The 13,840-nt window shown below is 60.4% G+C and overlaps 2 protein-coding genes across 3 annotated transcripts in view; one reads left to right on the forward strand and one right to left on the reverse strand.

Moving 5' to 3' along the window:
* Positions 1-4,287, forward strand: YIPF2 (Yip1 domain family member 2). 2 transcript variants are annotated; one of them, XM_046685457.1, is made up of 9 exons: positions 1-116; positions 464-621; positions 712-792; positions 1,990-2,077; positions 3,240-3,356; positions 3,437-3,603; positions 3,675-3,857; positions 3,943-4,074; positions 4,152-4,287. In XM_046685457.1, the coding sequence occupies exons 1-9, from the start codon at positions 86-88 to the stop codon at positions 4,200-4,202; spliced, it is 1,008 nt and encodes a 335-aa protein (XP_046541413.1). In that variant the 5' UTR covers positions 1-85; the 3' UTR covers positions 4,203-4,287. The 2 variants fall into 2 exon arrangements, with proteins under 2 accessions (XP_046541413.1, XP_046541414.1); XM_046685458.1 differs by having other exon boundaries at positions 3,708-3,857.
* A 924-nt stretch (positions 4,288-5,211) lies between these two features.
* The window catches only part of CARM1 (coactivator associated arginine methyltransferase 1), a gene marked incomplete at its 5' end in the record, with an annotated part of 37,039 nt that continues 28,410 nt past the window's right edge, over positions 5,212-13,840 (reverse strand). Inside the window, 11 exons of the mRNA XM_046638293.1 lie at positions 5,212-5,658; positions 5,783-5,851; positions 6,074-6,151; positions 6,244-6,356; positions 6,433-6,522; positions 6,605-6,742; positions 7,089-7,178; positions 7,353-7,438; positions 11,210-11,291; positions 11,407-11,497; positions 13,359-13,536. Coding sequence (XP_046494249.1) covers positions 5,516-5,658; positions 5,783-5,851; positions 6,074-6,151; positions 6,244-6,356; positions 6,433-6,522; positions 6,605-6,742; positions 7,089-7,178; positions 7,353-7,438; positions 11,210-11,291; positions 11,407-11,497; positions 13,359-13,536 — 1,158 coding nt within the window. The remainder of the gene's footprint in view (positions 5,659-5,782; positions 5,852-6,073; positions 6,152-6,243; positions 6,357-6,432; positions 6,523-6,604; positions 6,743-7,088; positions 7,179-7,352; positions 7,439-11,209; positions 11,292-11,406; positions 11,498-13,358; positions 13,537-13,840) is intronic.

Genomic DNA, 13,840 nt, shown 5'->3' on the forward strand with positions numbered 1-13,840 from the left:
AGGGGCGCCGGGCGGGGCGGGGCGGGGGGCGGACCTGATTGACCTCTGTCCTCAGAGCGGGATGCGGTGACGCCCCCGAGCGACCATGGCAGCTGCCGACGAGCTGGCCTTCCACGGTGAGTGCGGCCGCGAGCCGGCCCGAGCCCCGACCCCCGCCGCTGGCCACACCCTCCCATCCAGGGCCCACCTCGGATCTCAGCCGGACCCCAGGCCGCTGTGAACCCGACCCAGGCAGGAAACCCATCCCCAAGGCGACCCCCGCTCCAGTCCCGAGCTCCGATCTCTAACCCGAGCCCAGATCTGACCTCTCCCAGAACTAGCCCTGAGTTGCCGTTCCCTGATAGGAGGGAGGGGACACACCTTCCCGCTCCCCAAAATTGAGAAGCCACGCCCCCAGAGGCGCTGTGGGCCAAATTGTCTTGACCCCCCAAACATACCTGTGTCCCCTGTTACTTCTCCATAGAGTTTGAGGAAGCCACCAATCTGCTGGCCGAGACTCCAGAGGCAGCCACCACCAGCAGAAGTGAGCAGCTGACTCCGCAGGGACACGTGGCTGTGGCCGTGGGCTCAGGGGACAGCTATGGAGCTGAGGACGAAGTGGAGGAGAGTGACAAGACCGCGGTGAGTCACGGAAGCCCCTGTGTCCTGCCTCCGTGCAGCCCCCGGCTGAGCCCGGCAGGCGGGCGGGCACTGAGAGCCGGCGCTGTGCAGCTCCTGCAGGAGGAGAAGCAGCAGCCCGGCTTCTGGACCTTCGGCTACTATCAGAGCTTCTTTGACGTGGACACCTGGCAGGTCAGGCCCGGGAAGCTGGCGGATGGGGCTCCGAGTCCCGCTTGGGGTTCAGCCACTGTTCACTGATCACCAGGCCTGGACAGGGTGCTGGCGATACCCGACGGAGAAGAGTTGCTGCCCAGGCTGGTAGAAGGAACTGGTGCGCTGTGAGGATTATGGTGTGACTGGGGCTGTTGGGAACATGGGGGACACATGTGATCTGCGGGGATAGAGAAAGGCCTCCTGGAGAAGGTGAGGAATTTGCTGAGACCTAAAAAAGGAAGACTTAGCCGGGCAGAGTGGAGGGAAGCATGAGTATGTTCCGGGCACAGGGAACAGCATGAGAGAAGAAGATGAGAGAAGGTGTGAACTGTCGCAGGAGCGATCTGTCACTCGATCTGGTTGGAGGTGTGAGGGGGGGACCGGCAGGCAGAAGCCAGGTCAGAAGGGGCCTTGTGAGCAATGGGAAGCAGTTTGGGTTTTATCCTGAGCGTGCCAGGGAGTCATGGAAGGGTTTAGAACGGGCGAGGACTGAGTGGAATGAGCAGACGTGCATCGTGGAGCGTCGAAGGTGGGTCGGAGGCCCCAGGCTGAGGTGGGAGATGATGATAAACCAGGGCTGTGGAGCAGGGACATGTTGGAGAGAGGTGTAGGAAGGGGATGCCCAGGACCTGTGACTGTCCTGGGGCTGGGAGGGGAGGCAGTAAGGACAGTCTTGGGCCGCCGAGCCAAGAGGAGGGGGAAGCGAAGAGGAAGGTGGCAGGACCGGAAGACTCCTTCGGGGTGGGACACTGGGGTAGTGAGTGGGGACTGGCCAGAGGGAGGGGCTCCAAGCCATGGGAACAGCGCATCAAAATCCCAGAATGGGGCCAGCCCTGGTGGCCTAGTGGTTAAGTTTGGCACACTCCGCTACGGCAGCCTGGGTTTGGTTCCTGGGTGCAGACCTACACCACTCATCTGTCAGACGTTGTGCTGTGGCGGCAACTCACGTACAAAAAAAAAGAGGAAGATTGGCAATAGATGTTAGCTCAGGCAAATCTTCCTCAGCAAAGGAAAAAAACGGGAAGAGCTGAGCCCTTTCAGGCAGTGTGGAGAGAGGCGGTGGGAAGTCAGCAGAGAAGGAGCCTTTAAGGTCCTCCCAGGAGCATGGTCCCTTTCCTCTGTGGGGGGCGAGGAGCCCTGGGCAGGCTTCCATCCTGGCCCGACCTTGCCCCCCAGGTCCTGGACCGGATCAGAGGCTCGCTGCTGCCCCGGCCTGGCCACAACTTTGTACGGCACCGTCTGCGGAATCGGCCGGACCTGTATGGTGAGTGAGGTTGCGCATTCAGCTCATTCGATTATTCAGTCAGCAAACGTGGACTGAGTGCTAGGCCCAGATTTCCAGCTGAGGAGAAAGCAGAGATGCTCACGGAGGCTGTAGAACTTTCATCATGTTCAGTGACATCGAGACACACGCGGTGGCAGAGGGCGACAGGGCCGGGAAGAGAGGCTAACAGTTCTGAGGAAGAGAGTTGCCATTTTGCGTGGCTGGTGGGGGAAGGCCCCTCTCAGGAGGGTGAGGGAGTGACCCTTGCTGGTGTTGGGGTGGAAATGCACCTGAACTGCAGGACAGCACTGCCCCTGGGGCTGAGCGAGCTGCTGGGAGGTGGCAGAGGTGACAGGACAGTGGCGCAGGCTGTGGTGAGCATGGAGCAGTGCTCTCAGGGCCCTCTGGCTACTGTGGGGGTGAGTGTGGCAGCGGGGGCCCCAGGAGGGGCAACGCTGTGTGCAGGGCGCCCCGGGGAGGCCGCAGACGGCGAGCAGGTCTGGAAGTTTCCGTTAGCAGGACTGGCTCGTGAGCAGTGGCCGGTGGGAGGAGAGGTGCCGAGGGTGGCCCCCAGGTTCTTTGCCTGGACTGCTGGCAGGAGGGAGCTGCATTTATGATGGGAAAAGCTGGGCAAGTTTGGGGGGAGAGGGCGCCTGGGGGGTGGCGTGGGAGACGCCCCCATGGAAACGCTGACTGCGAGCCTGCGGTTCAGGGCAGAGGCCCGGCCTCGGGGTTTGGCGTCCTCGGCACAGAGGCCGCACGAAGTCCTGATGCTGCACGAGATCACCCAAGGGGGGACAAGGCAGGAGGAGGGCGGAGGGCTGCCCTGGGTGGTTCCCCGTCACAAGAGGGGCCGGGGAGTGGAAGGGGTCGAGGACCTGCTAGTGAGATGAGACAGAAACCAGGTGGAGAGGTTTCCAGAAGGAGAGGGATCATCCGGCCACATCAAAGGCTGTAGAAAGGCCGAGAAGGATGAGGACTGCTGAGCACCAGTACTGGATTCAGCCACCATGTCGTCGCTGGGACCTGGGCAAGCATCGGGGTGACAGACGGTGCAGGAGGCAGCCTGAAGCTCGGGAAGAGGCTGGGGTTCCAGCACGGTTGACGTGGGACAAGTCCACTGTCTGCGGAGCCCGGGGCCCCTGACCACACCCTCCCGCAGGCCCCTTCTGGATCTGTGCCACGCTGGCCTTCGTCCTGGCCATCACGGGCAACCTGACACTGCTGCTGGCCCAGAGGAGGGACCCCTCCATCCACTACAGCCCCCAGTTCCATAAGGGTGAGTACCGCGGGCCGGGCGCAGCCCCTGGCGGGGTCAGAGCTGCGGGCCCGGGGCTGACGGCCCGCCTCCGCCCGCAGTGACCGTGGCGGGTGTCACCATCTACTGCTACGCCTGGCTCGTGCCGCTGGCGCTGTGGGGCTTCCTGCGGTGGCGCCAGGGCGTCCGGGAGCGCCTGGGGCCCTACACCTTCCTGGAGACCGTGTGCGTCTACGGCTACTCCCTCTTCGTCTTCATCCCCACCGTGGTGAGTGGGCCCGGGGCCGGGGGCTGGGTGCCCTTGGGAGCACCTGGGAGCCAGCTGCGTGTCACCCCCAGGTCCTGTGGCTCATCCCTGTCCCGTGGCTGCAGTGGCTCTTCGGGGTGCTGGCTCTGGCCCTGTCAGCTGCCAGCCTGGTGTTCACCCTCTGGCCCGTCGTCCGCGAGGACACCCGGCTGGCGGCGGCCGTGCTGCTGTCTGTCGTCGTGCTGCTCCACGCCCTCCTGGCCCTGGGGTGTAAGGTGCGGTCCGGGCTGCTCTCGGCCAGGCCTTGGGGTGGCGGGTGGCTCAGTGGTCCCGACGCTGACTCCCGGGGTCTCGGTTCAGTTTTACTTCTTCCAGCCGCTGCCTCCGGCGCACGTGGCACCTCCACCCCGGGCCACGGCTCTGCCCCCACGCATACTGCTGCCACCCACCTCACCATGGTCCGTGGCTACCCCGGATGGCCAGAGCCTGCAGGTGAGGGGCTGTACCCAGCGGGGGCTGGGGGCTGCCAGTCTCCCCGAGGGGCCACTCCAGGAGTCCCTCTCTTCCAGGCCCAGCACGAAAGGACGCTTCTGCCTGCCCTACCCACCCTCAGACCATGAATGAAGGCCCCCTTGACACCTCGAGATGACTCCGCTCCTTTCCAGACTTTTCTTACAAAGCAAACACTTTTATTTTCTATGCAAAGGTGATTCAGAGAATTGATATAAAGGCGGGAGGGGGGCAGCCAAGCAGGGAGCGTCCAGGGCACTGTCACCTGAGGGCCACCTGCTTCCCCTGACAGGCAGGGCAGCTCCTCTGGGGCGCCAAGTGACCAGGGCCTGGGGACTCACCTGAGCGCCACCACACGGAGTTGGGGGTGTTAGAAATGGGGCAGGAGAAGAAAATGGCCTGTGCTGAAACATACATTTCCTTTTTATTTCTTTTGGAGGGACAGGTCCCTGCCAGGCCCCTTCCCAGGCTGGGGGGGCCCAAATGCCATCTTAGTAGTGGGGACTGGAGCGTCTAGGAAGGTTGAGGGAGACACACAGGCCTGACATTAGCTACAGGAAAGAGAACGCCTTCCACAACAGGTCCATGAGGTTTCTGTGTCTGCCCCAGGCCGCCACGGTGGCCCTGCCCGCCAGGCCCGGGGCCGCCTGCTCTCGCTCTTGGCAGGGTGGGGGTAGGGGTGGAGGGTAGACCTGCAGGGGCTCAGGGACAGGACAGCAGCAAGAGGCGGGGCCGAGGACGGAGGGCCTTCCCGACTGCCGGGCTGGGTTGTACATTCAAGTGTGAGGTGAACCCTTGGGGGAGGGGGCCCGGCCTGCAGACCCGGCAGGGCCGCCACCCCCAGAAAGCCCCCCCCCCGACGGAGCCTCTGGGTCAGGAGGGGCTGATGGCTCGGCCCGGCCGGCCTGCTTTCTCAGAGGGGCTGTGGATTGACACTGGTTCTTTTCGTAAAAAAATAAAATTAAAAAAAGCAGCACGTCACGCCCATGGTGACCAAGGCCTGGGAGTGGAAAGGGAGGCCCCGCCCAGCCAGGATGGCCCTCCCACAGGGGACGAGCCAGGGCAGGCGCCCAGGGGCCAGGCGGGGTGACAGCTGCTCCCCCACCGCCACCGGCAGCTGTCAGGCCCAGATGCGGCAGATGTCAAACCCAGGTCAGGGTGGAGAGGGCAGGAGGGGGCCGAGGGCTCCCACGACATGATCTCGTGTAAAACATGGCAGCGACACGCACTCAGGGCCAAGAGGTGGGTGGGCAGTGGGGTGGGGGCGGCGGCAACAACGACATCGTGTAAAAAAGTGTCCGAGTTCCCATAGCAAAGAGGGCTGGGGCCAGGGGTGGGGCTCCTCCAGGACGGGCGCGCCGCCGCGGGGCGGCTGGCTTCATTTGGTTTCCTGGTGCTGGCAGTCCGTCTGTCCCGCGCAGGTCTAGCTCCCGTAGTGCATGGTGTTGGTCGGGATGGACATGGGTGAGGCCATGGAGATGGCGGGGCCGCCCATGGTGAACTGGCTGTTGACCGCGTAGTGGGCGCTGGAGCCGCCGCCGCCGCCGCCCTGGGCGCCCGACGAGCCTGTGGGGCGGCCGTGGGCACTGAGCGGCCGCTCTGCCCTCCCCGCCCGGACGCGCCGCAGAGAGAGAGAGCGAGCGAGCGAGCAGGCGAGAGGGCGGCGGCCCGGCTCCCCCGCCCGCGTTACCTTGGACAATCCCCGTGCTCATTATGGAGCCCATCCGCGAGTGCGTGTGATTGACAATCCCCGTGTTGGCTGCGCAGCGAGAGGGAGAAGGAAGGAGGGAGACGGGTCACCCGCCCGGCCTGCCCCAGCCCCGCTGCACGGTGGGCACCCCAGGCCGGGGTGCAGCGGCGGCAGAGCGAGGCAGAGAGCAAGGGACAGGGGCCTGAGCCGGGAGCCCCAGGAAGAGGAAGAGAGGACACCAGCGACCGTGTGCAGACCCAGCCCCACCGCCCCCAGCCCCGGGACACTCACCCAGAGGAATCAGGTTGTTGTGGCCCACGCTGGAGCCGCCGGCGATAACACTGCTCAGGTCGTAGGCGGTCGGCATCCCTGTGCCCGGAGAGGGAGGTGTCAGGGGTGGGGACAGTGGCGCACTGGCAGGGGTGACCCAGACATGGCCCGCGGTCTGCCCGCCCACTCACCGGCCACGGCCATCCCGCTGCTCAGGTTATAGGTGCTGCCCGTGTTCCACATGTTCTCCGACGGCGACGTGTAGTGGGAGCCGGGTGGGGGCGAGGGCGTCGTCCCTGTGTATCTGCGGCAGAGACGGACCGTGGGTAGGGCCGGCTGCGCCGGAAGGGCGCCCCCCCGAGCAGGCGCGCCCCGCCTACCTGAAGAAGGGGTTCTTCAGGTCCAGGAGGTTGCTGGATTTGGAGCCCGTCTGGTCCACCTGGGCCACAATACTGATGTCGTAGCTCTGTCTGCGGACGGGGCAGGGGAGGCGACCGCGAGTCAGCTGGCTGGACGGCCCCCGCCTCCCCCGGCCACGGCGGCAGCACGCACCTTTTGTTGGCAATAAGCAGACATGTCCCTGAGAGCGTGTCCCCAGCCTTGGCAAAGAGTGGCGACTGGAACAGGCACCGGACCTGGTACCAGTGGGTCAGTGGCTCCGTCGGGGCCGTGGACAGCCACACGGTCATTCTGCCAAGCAATGACAGGCAGACGCTCGATGGGGCCGGAGCCACCACCCTGTGCACCTTGAGCTCTCTCCAGGTGCCTGCCCCCTCTGGCCGGTCCCCTGGGGCCCTGGAGCTGAGTCAGGCTGGCCGCCAGGCTGTCCCAGACACACAGCCGCATGCATGCCGCCCTCCCCGCCCCCCAACACCCTCCCCAACAGTCTTGCTGGAAGGCGAGCTCGCACTGTCTTTTGGAAGGGACAGGGGAACCTGGAGGAGTCATGGCCCGCTCTCCCAGCCCCTGGCTCAGGGTCACGACTGCAGGGAAGTCCCCAGGCTGGGCCCAGCACGCTCTGCTCGCCCACACTCACATGGAGCCGATGAAAGCGACGTCAAACCAGAAGGCCAGGCCGTGCACCAGCCCGGAATGCAGCATGTGGAATTTGAATGGGATTTCTATCCTGGGAGCAAAGGGCAGCATGAGCCACAGGGGCTGCCAGGCGAGGAGGGGTTAGCTGGGGGCAGGTCCTGGGGTACCACCCACATGCCTGGGGGTGGCAGAGTGCCCTGGGGAGCCAGAGGCCCTGACCCCTGCACAGCTGGGCCTGGAGGGCAGGCCTGGGCGCCATCGGTACCTGTGCAAATCTCCTTCTTTGGCTTCTAAGAAGTTCACCGTGTACTTGACAGACTTGGCCATCAGGATCCGGATGTCAAATGTGTCCTGGGAGAGACCACAGGTGTGACCTGGCTTTGGGTGCAGGGGCCAGTGAGGAGGGGAGAGCCCGGCCCCTCCCTGAGTCTGGCCATGGCCGCTAGGCCACTGGGCTAAAACCAGCTTGCCCTCGCCAGACCTGCTGGGGGAGGATGAACTGGCACGACACCACAGAGGGCAGTGGGATGACAGCTCTCAAGTGACAACTGTTCACACACACTCAAGACTTGGCACTTCCACTTGTGGGAGTGTAACCTACAGATGAGCGTGGATGTGCATAGGCTTACACGCGTAATCACAGACTAAGGAGCGACACGTGGGTACCGTCGAATTAAGCCAACGGTGGCCCGTCCATAAAAGCCGGTGTCTGCGAGCAAAGGACGAAGAGGCTCCTTATGAACAGATGGGGAGAGATCTCTGAGAGGAATCATTAGCAAATTCACAAAAAAAGCAAGTTGGAGAACTGAGTGCTGACGTCCACTCGCAGCTACGATGGAGATTTTAGATCAGACTACCACTCCTGCCAAGAGCTACACGAGCCGAATGAAACACAGAGGAGGAAACAGCCCCAGCTGTGTGAAGGCGTTGGAGAGCACCCGCAGCAGCCGCGGCTTCGGGGCCAAGGTCCTAGAGAGAAGGGCGATGCTTCTGGCTCGAGCCTTTCCCCTTGGGGTGGGCCCTTGCAGGGGCCTCCCTGGGTGGGGAAAGCAACATGGGGCGCAGGGGGCCAAGACGCGAAGGAAAGAGGAAGTGTGGAAAAGGAGGTGGACATTCTGCATGCCATCTCACTGGGCGGCATCTGCCAATGTCTGGGGTGGGGTTAGAGAAACCCAGCAGAGACGGCTCTCAGACGCAACAAAGCCACAGTTGAGCAGCGTGTTGCTGCTGGGAGGCTGGGACGCGGGGCCCTGTGGACCACCGGGCGGGCTCCCTGCGACAGTGAGGGCCACGCCCTAAAGTAGCGGTTCTCAAAGCGCGGTCCCTTCAGAGCAGCCTCAAGGCCAAAACTGTTCATAACACTAAGATGTTTTCTGCCTTGTTCATTCGTTCAGGCAAAGCTGACATTACCACAGACTGAATGCGGAACAAATCCAACTGTCTTCTATTAAGCCAGAGATTAAAAGATTTGCAAATTAAAAATGCAACTATTCTCACTGGAAAGTTTTGGAAAATATATATTTCTTAAAAATGGTATTTATGGGGCTAGCCCAGTGTTGCAGTGGTTAAGTGTGCATGTTCCACTTCAGCGGCCCGGGGTTCACCAGTTTGGATCCTGGGTGGGGACATGGCACCTCTTGGCAAGCCATGCTGGGGTAGCTGTCCCACATAGAAAGTAGAGGAAGATGGGCACGGATGTTAGTTCAGGGCCAGTCTTCCTCAGCAAAAAAGAGGAGGATTGGCAGCACATGTTAGCTCAGGGCTGACCTTCCTCAAAAAAAATGATAAATAAAATAAAAATTTTAAAAAATGCTATTTATGTTAACATGTAACGGGTTTACTGTTATTTTTAAGTGAATTAAAATAAGTCAAAATGAATAAATGAATAAAAATATGTCTTTTTAGAGCCAGCCCTGATTGCCTAGTGGCTAGATCTGCATGCTCCACTCTGGTGGCCCAGGTTCGGTTCCCGGGAGCAGAACCACACCACTCGTCTGTCAGTAGCCATGCTGTGGCGGCTCACACAGAAGGACTTTTAACTAGAATATACGACTGTGTACTGGGGCTTTCGGGAGGAAAAACAAATACATATTTTTAAGTTTTTTGGGCTCAGTTTTTAATACCAATAGATACTAACGGTATATCAATAGATATACTGGATTAGATATAATGGTATACCAATAGGTATATCAATAGATATAACACACATTCACGAAAGTTCTTTGGGATCCTCCATTTTTAAGAACGCAAAGGGGCCCCAAGACCAAACAGTCTGAGAACCCCTGCTCTACAGGGAACCTGGAAATAGACCAGCCAAGCGGAGCCTGAAAGCAGCCCCCACACACCTCAGTGCCTGCCAGGCCCGTGTGCTGCGTCCATGTGGCCGGCACTGCCTGAAGCACCACCAGCCTGGGAGGGAGCCTCCTGCAGGGCTGCTCCAGTGCTCAGTACCAGGCACAGCGAGACAGAACCAGAGATGGAGAACCAAAACCCAGAGGATGAACAGAAGACGGGGGTACACTTACCATTTACCCAGATACTGAAGTCATCAGAGACTTACAATTACTGTGTGCAAGAAAAAAGGTGGAAAAATGGAGAACCGAAATAGTGAAAAATACACAAAATGAAATTCTATAACTGAAACTAAGAAAATCAGATTAGACACAGCGAAAAGAGGACCGGAACTGGAAGGTGCATCAGTAGAAAATAAGAAAATGAAGCAACTGAGAGAAAAATGGATGGAAGATACAGAAGAGAGTGTAAGAATCATCTGAGACTGCTGAAAAGGTCTAATGTACACGGAATCAGAGTCCCAGAAGGAGAAAGAATGGGGCACAGGGAGGGTTTAAGGACATACTGCCCAAGAGCTTCCCGAAACTAATGAGAGACGTCAGGAGGGGGAAACAAGAATATATACCTCGTTAAAACAAAAGAAGGCAAGAAAAGAGTTAAAAAGAAACAACAGTCAGAATAAACAGAAAAATGGTAAGATGACAGATTTATACCCATATACAGACCAATAATTACATTAAATGTAAATGGTCTAAATATTCTAATTAAAAGATAAAAAACATCAATCTGGTTAAAAAACAAGACTCATATATATGCTGCTTATCTGAGAGAAAACTTAAGTAATAAGGATACAAAAAGGCTGAAAGTAGAAGGATGAAACAATATATTGTACAAAGGTTAACCAAAAGAAAACCAGAGTAGCTGAACTACTATCAGAAAAAAAGGAGACTTTAAGGCAAGAAGTACTCCTAGAGATAAGAAGAGGCACTTTTCATAATGACAAAAGGATCAGTCAACAGGAAGATATAATAATCCTAAACCTGTATGCGCCTAATAACATAGTGTCGAAAAATATAAAGCAAAAACCAGCAGAACTAAAAGGAAAAATAAGTGATAGGACAAGTAGATCAAAAAGTCGGCAGAGAGAGAGACTGGACCAACACGATTCCCAGCTGTGACCTAATGGCATTAATACCACACTGTTCTCAACAAGTGACTAATACACTTTTTTCTCATGTACACACAGAACACACACCAGAGAGACTACACACTGGGTGTAAAGCAACTCTCAACAAATTTCAAAAGACTAAAACCATACATTGTATGTCCTCTGACCACAGAGCTAGTAAGAACTGTATGCTGATTATGCTATCTTTTGAAAGGAAAAAAGTCCAAATATCTATCTATTTGTATATGCACATTTAGGTAGAAAACTTCTGGAAAGACAGACAAGAGATACTGTTTGCCTCCCAGAAGGAGGACTGTGTGGCTGGGGACAGAAGTGGGAGGCTTTCCCCTTGTAAGTTTTTGGTTTTTGAACCTTGGTCTGTGTATCACTGTGAAAACCTCAATAACTGAAAATCCATCACCATCAGTCCACAGGCTGATCCACGTGTCTGGGGTCCACGTGTCTGGTGACAGCTCGCGTGTACCGCGTGCTTCCCATATGCTGAGTGTGTTACCTCCAGCATCCTCTGTGCTGGGGCGGAAGTGAGAGCTCCGAGAGGGGCAGTGGCTTCCTTGGGGATGCACAGCTTGCTCCCCTCGCGTCACCCCAGAGGAGGGCCATGTCCCACACGAACTGCGACAGCGCCCGGGCGCCCCACTCACCACCACAGGCTGCCGGAAGTACTCGTCCACCGCGGCGCCTCGGAGGGCCGACAGGTCCACACCGTGGAAGGAGGGCTGGTACCTGTGGGAAGGCCCGCCCATGGCGAGGTCACCGGCAGCTCGTCCGGCCCGTGTCTCAGGCCCCACGGAGGAGGAGGACAGGCGGCCGGCCAAGCAGGCGGCCCCGGCGCACTCACCAGAAGTTGGCCTTGGTGAACTGTTCCATGTAGAGCTGCTCGTCCGTGAAGGGCGCCAGGTGGACGTCACCGATGGTGGGGAACATGTTTCCTGGGAGCGAGGGGCAGGGAGGGTGCCAGTGTCAGGGTGGGACATCCCGCAGGGCCTGGGAGAGCCTCTAAGGGGCCCAGGACCCCCCACCCTGGGCCTTCCTGGCCTCTCATTCATTCATTCATTCATGTGACACAGAGGTCCTGAGTGCCTGCTCGCCAGTGGCCCCAAGGAGCAAGTGAACTGCAGCACCTCCCTCAGCCTGGACAGCCAGCGGGGAGGCACGAGGCCCGGCCGTGTGGCCCATTACCGGGGCAGGGAGGCGGGAAGGCTCCCCGAGGCTCGGGGGAAGTGAGTGGCGCCCAGGGTGTGGCCAGGACTTGGGGGCCTGCCATCCACAGGGCAGTGCCTCCCAGGCACTGTTTCCCTTGGACACCCGGGCAGCCGGGACAGCGAGGGTGAGCCCCAAGCTACGCCTGCCGTGACCTCAGCTGGGGCCACAGGCTGGTGGGCATCTGGCCGCACCCCCACCACAGGGACTGCCCAGGCTCTGGCAGGCAGGCGGGGGCCGCTTGGGCCTCCATCAGTGTGACTCAACGCACAGACAGATGAGTCTGGGCCAGCGGCAGGAGAGCCAGGCTTGGGAGGCCCTGGTCACCTGGCCACCAGATGTGGGCCTCCCCGTCCCTCCCTCCTCTCTGCGGGGGAGGGCCCTGAGGCGCTAGCGGGAATCCGCCTTCTCCTTGAGCCAGAAGCCTGGGCTGCAGCCACTGCGGAGGATGGAGACGCTCCCTCTGGCTGGAGGCCCCCTGCCAGCCTCTGGGGCAGCCCCCAGCCCTGAATCCCCCCAAAGAGCTTTCTGAGATTGACTGGAGCCACACTCCTGCAGGCTGGGGCAGCGCAGGCCTGGGCCTCATCCTGGGCAGGCTGCTTGACCAGCAGGGTCTGTCCTCACATCCTGTGAGGAGCAGGCCACTCTGCTGGGGCCGCATCCCCGGCCCAGCCTGGCCCAGCCTGGCCCACGGGCAGGGCGGGATGGGAGGAGAGCGAGTCCAGGACAGTCCCCGGGCGGCCTCACTTTCCACACTCATGCCCAGGACGCAGGACACAGACACAGCACACAGCCGTGGGGAATGGCAGCCACCAGCCCCCCCAGGGAGGCGAGTGCGGGCAGGGTCCTGCAGCCTGCATCCAGGAAGGCTAGAGGGCTGAGGCGGGGGCCCCCCACAGACCCACCCACCCCCGCCCGCCACATGCCCCGGCGGGAAGTCTGCCAGCTTCCCACGCTCTGCCCCTGCTGCTGCCCTAGCCAGTGACCCCATGCCCCATGCACACACGCACACACACAACTCCTTGCTTATACATTAGTACTCAGACAAACCCAGAAGCGAGCAGAGAACCGACACACACCATGCAGATGCCCAGGGCTGTGCAGACACCCAGGGCCGTGCAAAGACCGCTCCTCCCAGTGACCCAATGACCCAGGAGCACAGGCAGGCAGGCAGCCACAGATGGGCACACTGGACAGCTGCCCCCAACACACGAGGACCCCCACCCCCGTCTCCTTGAGGGCCAGGTCCACAGTTGGGGATGAAGGGAGAAAGACGACAAGTCAGCCCCTCGGGAAGAGGCCCCCACGACTTCCCTGCAGCTTCTATACCACCACCTTCATGCCGGACACTGTCCCCCAGACACCAGGGCACGAGATGGCAGGGGTGGCCCGAGGCTCTCTGGAGGCGTGAGCAGGCCAGGCAGGAGGCTGTCTGGCCTGCTTTGGGGTAGGGAGCGAAGGCCCAGACGCCCCTTGCACCGCAAGCCGCCGCCGAGGCCAGCAGGCAGCCGGACCACAGTCGTGCCGGAGGCGAAGCGCCCAGGGCCTCTCCAAAGGTACCCTGGGCCCAGCAGCCACAGGGCTACTCACCGCCAGGCCGCAGGTACTTCTTGGCGTGGAGGTAGCTCTCGAGCATGCGCTCGTTGAAGAGCATATAGCCCATGGGCTCCGAGATGATGATGTCCACCTGCTCGGGCAGTGAGACCTCCTCCACCTTCCCGGGGATGACCACGATGCGGTCGGTGAGGTTGTTACTCTTCACCAAGACCTGCGGGCGGGCGGGCGGGCCAGGGGCATCACTGGGAGTCCCTGCGCCCACCCGCCATGGGGCCGTCCACATGTGGCCACCAGACGCCCTCTGCCTCCCTCGTCGGATCCTAACCACAGCTGCGATCAGCCGGCGCCCTAGGAGCTCGCGGCGGCCCCAGCCCTCTCCTGGCTGCCCTGCCGCGGCTGCCCGCCCCTGACATCAGCTTCACCCCGCGGGGACAAGTGCTGACGGGAGCAGAGACAGGGGCGGGAGACTTTGCTCCAGCCACCAGAGCAGAACCTGGACACACCGTCCCGCCCAG

This window comes from Equus quagga, chromosome 14 (genome assembly GCF_021613505.1).
Source record: "Equus quagga isolate Etosha38 chromosome 14, UCLA_HA_Equagga_1.0, whole genome shotgun sequence".
NCBI lineage: Eukaryota > Metazoa > Chordata > Mammalia > Perissodactyla > Equidae > Equus > Equus quagga.